Raw genomic sequence first — 10,214 nt, 5'->3', positions numbered from 1 at the left:
GGAATTTATGGCGAAGGCCAAGGCGGCTTGTTTATAATTTATGAAGTTTTAAATGGTTGTGCCGCGGGCCCAGCTCTCTCCGGCGGGCGGCCGCGTGGGAGTGCGCCCTCCCAGAACTCGTCGCAGCCCCCACCCACGCTAGGAGCGAGTGTGTCCATCACGTGATTCACGTCAGTGGCAGGAAAGAAACCAAGCAATTCTCTGCTGTCTCTAGAACTTCGGGATCTGTGAGAAGGCCGCAGATTTGGTCTAAGCGACCCCCTCCCCCCCTCTCCCAGCATCCTTACTCCACCACAGGGCCTGGGAGGCTGCCGCTGCCTACAGATGGAGGCCCCAACCTGACACTTCCTTAGAGCCCATGTGTGAGAGGAAGCTGATGTCAACCGGGCTAGACACTGTTTAAAGTCTAATCCATGAAACCCTAAGCCACAGATGACACTTGGGGTTTTACAGACACCCGCAGACTCAGCAGATACTCCTGCGGTAACCCACCGCGCTGGGAAATGCCTGGAGCCATGATGCATTATGTATTTTTATTATTATTTATGGTAGGAAGAGGAGATGAGAGAAACCGGACTGAATCTAAACAGCTTGACAATTCATCTATTTAATATTTAGCCAGTTAAGAAAGGTGGCTGTGATTTCCTACAATGCAGCTAGCTCTTCTTTGATTTCCTTAAGAGCTTAAAAAAATAATTTCTTTTCGTTATAGATTCTGTCTATGAATGCAAGTTTCATAGAAAACAATGTTAAGCCTTGAGAGTGGGTAAAATATGCCTTCGGTTGAAGTCATTTATTCTGTTGATACAATTCTACAACATATATACTTTAAACTTGCTCAGATAGAGTGAAATTTAGCAAAAGGCTATCCCCTCCCACCCGCAGTCTAACATGCCATTTTAAAAAACAGCACAGAGGAACACGGAAACTAAATATTATTTTGCGTCATCATTGCTGAGCGAAACACAAACATCCAAATAGAAAACGATTGTTGTCCCACCAGAAGAGAAGCTATTTCCACACAATAGGAATTCCACCTCGTGTCACCAGGCTGGTCTTGGGACTTGCGTGTTTGCCAAACCAAATAGAGATGTGTGGGTGGACTTTGCTGAAATACAAAATAACTGAACCTTGTCTGAAGACCTTTTTCCAAGTGTCCCCTTCTATAGAAGTGGGTGTAAGAGCCCAGCCCTAGCCAGAGCCCCACTAGTATTTACAAGAGGATTATAAATGTTGTAGACTTTTTGCCCATGTTGCACAAAGAAGCAAGAGTAAACAAGGTGTTTACGTGTGTGACGTTCCATTCATGAAACTTTTATTATTTTACATTTATGGAGAACATTTGTTTTCTTTTGAAATGAGCTACTGACCATTACAAAGGAAAAAGAATCCTGAGCACTTCCTAGATAAAAGCCTGGGTGCTTGTCTCTGCCTGGTCATTTCTTTTTATACCCCTGCACCTTAGGTTTTCCTAGCTTAATCCTTCCTGTTTTGTCTTATGCTTTTTCTTTGATTGTCAGGTTTTTTTCAAAAGTTTAATTGTTATTATTTAATGCAGAAAAATGAGCTCTGCCTCCCCGTGTAACAATCATGTCTAGAAAGAGCCCTGCAGCAGCTGCTTTGGCAAAGCCCTATCACAATCACCCCACCTAGAATATTTCCGGGTTTGCATCCTCTGGTTACTGCCATCCGATTTCAATAGCGTGAACGTAATCAAGCATCCCTCCAAGACAATTTATGCAATGGGTTCCGAATAAATAAAATATTTTTCAGAGGGTCCTTTTTATTGGGGGAGGGGCTTACAGGGGGATCAAGGCAGAGTTGACTGCCTGCAAATGTGTGTGAGTAACACAGATACACTTCCAACTGAGGAAAATTTTTTTTATTCTAAATGTTTGTTCAAATAGTACCAGACAATTTGAAATCAATAAGCTGTGTCGAGTAGTGAGGGCTTCGGTTGTTGAGAAACGCCGTGCTACACCACCGGGCTGCCTGACTCTAACCATGAAGGACCGTTTGTGATCTCAATCCTTTACATCAACTACAAACACCAGCCACGGTTACAACTGTTCAAAACTACTTTCTCAACTTGTTCAGACCAAGGGGACTAAAGAGATGAGATGTGGCCCCCAAGGCCCGGGAGCGCGTACCTAGGCCCGGCTGGAGAATTCTACAAATATACACATAAATACATTAAGACGAGGATAAATAATCAGGGAAACGAAATTACTCGCTTCAAATAATAAATACAGATTGTTTAGTCCGATGCAATCTTTACAGGAGGGGAAGGAGCATATAAATTAAGGTCTCTGAAACTAAGCTAGACGGAGGGGCCAGGCCCGGGATTCTCCAGGCTCTAGTTCCTCTTCAGGACACGCCACGGGTGGGTCTCGGACTTACCTTAGGGACACCATTACCAGATTGGAGTCCCTCGGTCCGCAGAATATGGCACTGTCAGGTTTACAGGGGAGGATCCTTGCGGCTGATTTATAGCGAGTCACCCAAAGGAGGACGCGCCTGGAGGGAAGGCCCAGTAGTGTCAGCCTCGGCCGCTGGAAGCGGAGACTCGAGAGGCAGCGGCCAGACCAGATCGGGGACGGGAGGGTGTCCCGAGCTGCCCCTCGGGCCCCGCCCCACCACCACCCCTGCCACCAAAACCAGAGAGGTAATTGCACCGAGCTACCAGGCCGGCGGCAACCGCTACAGATGTGTCAGTTTGGGGGCCTCGGGCAGGCGTCCCTGAGACGAATGGTGAGCCGAAAGATCTGTGTAGGTGGGATGAGGGTCGCACGGTCCGTGGTGGTGGTTGCCAGGGATTTGCGCGGCGCAGCTGTAGTCCACGCTGGCCGAAGACGGGTGTGAGAGGTGGCCCAGATTGAAGACCGGCCCGGACGCGGGCGCCATGGAGTCGACGAAGTTGCCACCGACGTACACCGGGCTACCCTGCAGGTTGGCGCTGGCGAAGCCGCCGCCGTTGCTCGCCATTGGGTGGGGCTCGAACTCGGGCGCCGCGTAGCGCTTCTGCTGCGGCAGGCAGCTACTGAGCGGCGCCGTGTAGGCTGCCAGGCCGTACATGTTGGGCTGCGATTTGGCGAAAGCGGGCGGCGAGGGTGCGTCGTAGGCCAGGCCGGGCACGGGCGGCAGCTGACCGGAGTAGGCCACGTGGCCCGCCGCTCCTCCAAGAGGTGGGCTGCGCTCTGGGGACTGGCCCGCCGGAGAATGCAGGATGCCTTTGGCCTTCTGGTCCTTCTTGTATTTCATGCGACGGTTCTGGAACCAGATCTTGATCTGGCGTTCGGTGAGGTTCAGCAGGTTGGCCATCTCTACGCGGCGCGGCCGGCACAGGTAGCGGTTGAAGTGGAACTCCTTCTCCAGCTCCACCAGCTGAGCGCTAGTGTACGCCGTGCGCACCCGCTTGGATGCTGGGCCCGGCGGGCTCTTATCTTCGCAGTTCTCTCCTGGGCAGAGGTAGAGACAGAGAGGGTGCTGAGCCAGGGGTAAGGAACCTCAGAATAGAGAGGGGTGCTTTCCTGTCTTCATTTTCCCCCTCTGCTCTCACCTCCAATCCCTCCCGAGTTGGGTAGAAGGTTTTGATAGGTCAAAGTCTGAAGGAACGCTCACTCTAGCCTCTAGGCCTACCTCTCAGTCGTACCTGCAGCTGCTGCCTCATCCTGCCCTTCCTTTCCTCTCCACCCTACCCCACCGTCTCATCTCAACCCACAGGCCGTGAAGGACTTTACTGTAAGGCTAAGAGCAACTCCTGAGACACTCCCCCGTCAAAAAAAGCCAGGCTTCTTTGAACACCTCTCCCAAGCTCTGCTGCTGGGGACTAGGGGCTGGAGGTCGGGGGTGTTAGAGGTAGCTCCAGCCTGCCTGGTTTGTTTACAAGTCAAGCACTCCAAAGAGCGAAGAAGTAGGGAGGGAGGGGTCTTGGCACCTGACTCCAGCCAGGTGCTCCCAAAGGCCGGGATGTGATAATACACCCCCCACCAAGATACTGCCCTGGAGTTTGAGGGGATCCCAAGGCCAGGCAGAAAGCATGTTCCATATGGCAATGCAGCCTCAGCACTGGCTTCACCTCCCCTGCCACCCCTCAGCTGCTTGTCCACTCCTTCACTGGGAAGACAAATGGATTTCTCCTGGGAGGGAGGGCCTGTGTCTGAGCTGAGAAGGGAGGGGCAGAGGAGGGAGCTTTCGGGCAGGAAGCCGCTTTCCCCTAGGAGCCACAGCCCAGGGAGCATCAGGCAGATAACAAATCACAGCCCAGGCTTCAGACTAGCCCTGGACCCCGAGAGTCAACCCCATCAAGAACACAAAGCCCAAAACGTTCAAGAAGGAACGGCCTGGGCAGAGAGAGAAGGCATCAGCTCCTCACTGAACCCATGTTCTTCAGACCTAAAATGGACCAAGAGAAGTCTCCTCAGCTCTAGAGTCTCTCTTCCCAGGGCAGGAAAGTCACAGCTGCTCTTGTTCCAAATTATTCTCTCCCCCTAGAACCTGCTCTTCCCTGTTATGGGTTCTCTAGAGTGAGCTGAGTCTTACAGTTATGCCTTGAAGGCCCTGAAGTCATACCCCTTAGGTCCCAAGTCCACCATTCTGCAGTTCTGGGGATCTGGGGAAAACGAGGGTGTTATCATGTGTCTCTTTTAAAGAGTTATTTGGAAAGTTAAATAAAATAAATAGATAATGTGAATAACCTATTTGGGCATGATTCTTTTTCTTCTTTGGGATATTATTTGTCTTGACTTGGTTTTCTGCTTTGAGACAAGATCTCTTAACGGTGTCCAGGAACTCACTACACTTCCTAGGCTCTCCTTGACCTCAAGATACTCCTGCCTCAGCCTCAAGTGATGGGATTATGGTGTACAAAACTACACCCTGCCTGTCTTCACATTTGAAGGGCTGGTGGGTAAAAGAGGAAGCTGAGTTTTGACCAGTTCCTGGGACGGCAGATAATATGTCAGCATAAGAAAGAACTTCCTATGAATAAGGGTGAGATCAGTCCAGTAATGGCATCAGCAAGGAAAGCATGCCCTATCTCTGCAAGAGTATGGACCCAATCAGAATCACTAGAAAGGACAGACATTTCTACATTTGGATACACTGTTGCTAAGGTTGCTCTTCTAGACCTGAGTCTCTTGGCTTCCAGGTAATTGGTTCTTAAGGTCAATCTGAAGGGTTATGGTCTAGAGATGCCCAGAGAGCTACCTGAAGTGGCACAGCTGTTCTTCTGCTTTGAGTTCTGGCGGGATTCTTTCATCCAGGGGAAGATTTGCTTGCTGATGGTGGCGGAAGAGCTAGAAGCATTAGGTCCACCCTTGGTCTTCTTGGCAGGTACTCCACCTCCAGGGTTGGTGGGCGAGGATGGGGGCAAGGTGGGTGGTGGAGGAGGGGGTTGTGGTGGTTGCTGCTCTGAGTTCAGCCCAGGAGGTTGGTTGCCACCAGCCCCACCCTGGCTGTTCCCAGTGCCAGGTCGCATGCAGCTACCATTAAGTTCAGCTCCTTTATGGCCTGGGGCTCGGAGAGGTGCAGAACTCTGGATGGAGCAGGCAGAACCAGGGTAATCACTGTCCAGCGAGTTTGCAGCAGCAGGGGGTGGGTAGGGCTGATGAGGAGTGCTGTAGCCATATGCCTCAGTGGCTTTGCTGTAACCATAGCCTCCAAAGAGTCCCGGGTTCTCATAGTATGCAGCCTTCTGCATGGTGCACTCAGGAAGTTCCAGGGCCTCCTGACCCTGCTCAAATAACATTGACTACCACTCTCCCCTTCACCACCAAGGCCAATGTCTGCTGACTCTTGAGAGAGCTGGGTCAGCTCCCAGGTTCCAGGTGACCTGCCAAGAAAGAAAGGGGAGAGATCCTAGAGGGACTGTCATTGGCAAGACCAATCAATACAAAGAGACTAGAGCATGCTTTCAGCTTCCCACTCACTTCGAAGTAGAAGGATGGGCAAGGTTCTGGATTGGGGTTTTATGAAGCTCAATTTAAACAAAATTTTGAAGAAGTTAGAGTATTTCTCTTAAATGTAAGAGAAGACCTTTCCTCCTGAGTTCAGCTTTAGCCTAAGGAAGAAGTTCCTTCCACCTCAAGATTCTCTTGGAGAATTGTCTTTCTCCAAGATTGTCAACACAGCTTTTGAGCCTGCATGGGAAAACATTTATGACTGACTGATTCTTCCTCTAAACGATGAACTTCTTAAAGGAAAGGATTGTGTTTTTTGTTTTTTCATCTACATATCTCCAGCTTTCAATGATAGTGGTTATTGAACTGATGGATGAATGAGTAGATAGGTCACAGTCAGTCAGTCAATCCCAGATAATCCCGGGATTTGGTTTTTCTTGGTGCTAGAGATCAACTCCAAGGCTTTGTGCATGCTGTGAGGGGACTCTAAGAAGCCCCAAGCCCTAATTTCAGTGTCTGGATGGACAAAAGAGAAGCTCTATCATACACCTTCCCACCTAGTTTCAGAATCACACTCTTTTCTGAAGACCCAGACAGTCCACTTTGATTACAGGCTGAGAATCCACACAGTAGTTTTATGGGTCAGGACTCTGAAATCTACAGTGTAGAAAACCAGAAAGTAAAAAAACAAAAGGAAGACTTAAAGACTCCCAACCTTACTTTGAAGCTAAAGGGGGAAAAGGGGTTGTTGTTTTTTAAATCTGCATTTTCCCACACCCCTACTTTGTCTTTCTGCTACTTTTAGAAGGGGTGTCCCTAAAAAACGAGAGAAAAGATTTAGATCTTAAAATGCATGCAGTGTGGGTGAATGGTGAATGCTCTTATAACTTTATCATTTTCCTTTGGATCTTTACATAAATAGATATTATATTTGACCTCTGCTCTGTCCCTTCCATTCTGCCCCACCTGTCACCCAACCTATAGCCAATGAGAGAAGTTCTCCTGACATGATGGATGGACCCAGACTTAGAAGGATGGGAACGAACTAAGAAAAATTCTTCTCCTTTTGTATGCTCTGACTCTTCATGGGGGGGGGGTGCTCTTCCCAACCATCCTGAAAGGCTCCTGAGGAGTTAAAGTATAACTAATATCGTTCAATCACTTTTGTCTGTTTGATAAAGAAAACCCACAGGTCAGCTCTCTGGCCTTGGTGCTTGAGCTCATCCAAACATTCTCCCTGGCTTCCTCCATCGTGAGAGACCACATCATGCAACTTGTGGCCCATCAGACTTAAACACAGGAATCAAAACACTTCTGCATTAATGTTAATTTCCCCCTGTATTTTCATCAGAAAGTCCAACCACTGAAGAAAAGTCTCCAAATTAGCCTTTGTTTGGTAGTATGGTTGCCCATTTTGCTTTAGAACACAGTGAATATGCCCTTTATCTTGATGAGAGAGATGGGTTCTCAATGGGTTGCAGTAATACTGAAATGTTTTGTCACAAGCCTTGTTTCTGCTAGTATCCATAAATGTGTACAGTTAAGATATCCACCTAACAAAGCTAGACTAATTCTTTTGATTAATTTTCAATACCAACCCCTGACTATTAAAGTTACCAAAGAACAAATGAACAATAAATCCTCATTCTGTGACTAATATTTATATACGTTTGCCCAGGCCAAAGAAGCTGCTACACTAGGTTGACTAAGTTTTAGGGCTTTTCAGGAATCCTGCTCCATTCTGGAAGTCTAAATGGTTGCATCAGGCTTCTGGGACCACCTGATTTTGTTTGCTGCTGCTTTGTCACGTTCTTGACAGCTGTGGAAGCAAAACATCCCCCTTCTGCCTCTGTGTTGACCAAGTTTGTCTTGGGAGGTGGACCAGTCACGTTAAAATAGCTTCTTGAGGAACCAAGCAAGCCTATGAGACAGATGGCTTTACATATTATTTCTGCTCCTGTGGTATGTTCTTAGAAAAAAATCTCTCTATAAAGGCCTCAGAGGCACAGATAGCCCTCACAATCAGAGTCGAGTCATCTCTTGCCTGTTTCCATTGTCTCAAAGAATTTCCAGGCCCACTTCATGGTCTAATGTCCATTTCTTTACAATCAAAGATAGCAGCGGTGCTCCTCGTTTTTAGGAACACACACGCACACACACACACACACACTCACAACTTCACAGCACCCACCATACAGAGCCCTAAAGAAGCTCCACTTCCAGAGCACAACCTGAAAATATTGTTACAAAACTGATATTTTTTTTTAAAAAAAAAGTTTATTTCTTTCCAGAAATCGCTACTCCTTGTGAACTCTGCTTGAACCTAAAAAACGGGACTGGGTCATAAATCATTTGGACAATGGTCAACTGTTCAGTGGCTCATCTTTTCGATCACTCCCCCCTCCCTGTTAAGGCTTTCTTTTCTCACCCTTTGGTACCTTTGCTCATTTGAGCACCAAGATCCAAATGCCTTGGGGGGGGGGGCGGCACAGCTTTGGGGGAGGAGCAGTTGAGCAGGGCTTCTTATTTTGGAATAGTCCTCAGTTTTCCTCTCCTCCTCCTAGCCCCTCCCCCTCTTCCTCCTTCTTTCTATCCTCCCCCACCCTCACCCAGGCCAGAGGAGCACAGCGCGGTGCAGCCACCCTGTCCTCTGGAGCACTTCTCTCTCCTCTTAGGGAAGGGTCGCCTAACTGAAGGGGTTAGTTCTTTTCCAAAGTCTCTGGAAGTTACCCAACCCAGCGTGGAGGCCCCACCGCAGGCCCAGAAGACAGGGCCAAATGATTTCCAGCCGGAAGGAAGGCCAGGCACCCTCTTAGAGTTCGCACCCCTCGCTCCCTAGCCGCGCTGGCCCGCCCAGTAGGCCTAGCCTCAGAAGCAACAGAGCCCTGATACTTGCTCACTGCACTTAATTCTGCCCAGATCAATACCTAATATGATACCGAATAAATAAAAGGCGCTCACAGCGGCCAGGGGACAGGGTTATTAAGCAGCTGGAGCTCTCACGGTGCATATCAATGCACCTGTCATTGTGGTTTGTAACAAAATTTATGACTGCGACCGCGGCAGCAGTAAACGCTTCAGTAAGGAATGAAAAGAAAAACACTTCCCAAGGCCCGACACTTTTCAGAAGTGGAACGCAGGCTCCGCGTAGGAGGCAGAGCAGCAAAAGAATCCCCTACTCCGCACTTTTCCCGTCCACACACCCAGCGTGCGAGCTGCGGGATTATATAAAGTGGCAGGCGCCGGCCTGGGCCAGCAGCTGTGCTCGGTAGCCTGAGCTGGAAAGAGAGGATCGCAAGCCCAGCCGAGGACCACAGACCTGCTGCCCGCCTGGCCTCCGACGCGGGGAGGCTCGATGGACTCGTCGAGACCCGCTAGGCGTTTGCTAGCCGGCCTTGGCCTCTGCTCGCCCGCCGTGGCTGCGTGAAGGCCGAGGGAGAGGGAGGCTTGGGCTGGGAGGGAGCCGACAGCACCGGGCTGTGTCTAGCGCTGCAATGGTAGTAAATAACGGACTTCCACCGTCAGTCGGTGCCAGTTAAGACAGAAGTAGGAGGTGATGCTTGTGGTAGCTTCTCTTATAATTCTCGGAGGTTTAAGTTGATCTAACGCCTTACTTTGCCTAAGCCGGGTCTTCAAATAACCCACGGGTCTCATCCTGGAGGTCACGACTCTTACTGGGCATTCTTGTTAATTCAGTGGGACCGAGCGATGACACTCCTTTCCCTGATGGCTTTGCAACTTCAGGTTTGGGAAACCACTCCTCAGCGGGTTTGCTGGGAAGAGAACCTCTCAGCCTGAGCTTCTTCTGCCCTTTGGGAAGCCCAGGGCGCCCATTCTAAATCACTTCTGTTTAGCCCGGATAACTCAGTACAGTAACACACCCTGCATTTAAGACAGCGGACCTACTCTATTAAAGCGCCATAAATTTGAAGGCCGATGATCGGTTCTCACGTAACAGGCAGCAGCTCACACTGAGGTGATCCACTTCAAAGCCGCCCTTTGTTTTATGTCTTGATGTAGGAATCCTGGGATGGCTACTTTGAGCTGAAGGGAAGGAACATGGAAATGTAGTGGGGATTATTTATTTAAATCACCCCCACGTGCCACAGTTTTGTGTGTGAGTATATTGTCTTGAATTTTGTTTCTAACTCTTTTTGTAGGCTCTTCAGTTTTCTTTGATATTCTGCGGAAGCAGATCTGGAACAAAATGGAAAACTTGGGAGCAGCCGGTTCTGTCTTGCAAACATTACCAGGAGAGCCTTTACCCCCTTTAAGCGTGTCATAATCAATGTGGCTATTGTATGTGAAGCCTGC

The 10,214-nt window shown here is 49.1% G+C and overlaps 1 protein-coding gene across 1 annotated transcript; it reads right to left on the bottom strand.

Moving 5' to 3' along the window:
- Positions 1 to 1,867: 1,867 nt before the first annotated feature.
- Hoxd3 (homeobox D3) lies at positions 1,868 to 5,822 on the bottom strand. Its single transcript, XM_085680940.2, has 2 exons — positions 5,209 to 5,822; positions 1,868 to 3,458 (listed from the first exon to the last, which is right to left on the bottom strand). Exons 1-2 carry the CDS (start codon positions 5,747 to 5,749, stop codon positions 2,701 to 2,703), a joined length of 1,299 nt encoding a protein of 432 aa, XP_085537066.1. The 5' UTR covers positions 5,750 to 5,822; the 3' UTR covers positions 1,868 to 2,700.
- Between the last annotated feature and the right edge of the window lie 4,392 nt (positions 5,823 to 10,214).

The sequence above is a fragment of the Myodes glareolus genome, chromosome 21 (genome assembly GCF_982192425.1).
Source record: "Myodes glareolus chromosome 21, mMyoGla1.1, whole genome shotgun sequence".
NCBI lineage: Eukaryota > Metazoa > Chordata > Mammalia > Rodentia > Cricetidae > Myodes > Myodes glareolus.
Note: the sequence above shows the minus strand (reverse complement) of the source record. Positions and strands in the feature narration are given on the sequence as shown.

Excerpts from the sequence above, each read along its gene's own strand:
- Hoxd3 (XM_085680940.2), bottom strand. The coding sequence starts at position 5,749 with ATGTTATTTGAGCAGGGTCAGGAGGCCCTGGAACTTCCTGAGTGCACC. Across the intron at positions 3,459-5,208 it reads GAACAGCTGTGCCACTTCAG|GAGAGAACTGCGAAGATAAG; the intron begins GTAGCTCTCTGG and ends ACCTCTGCCCAG.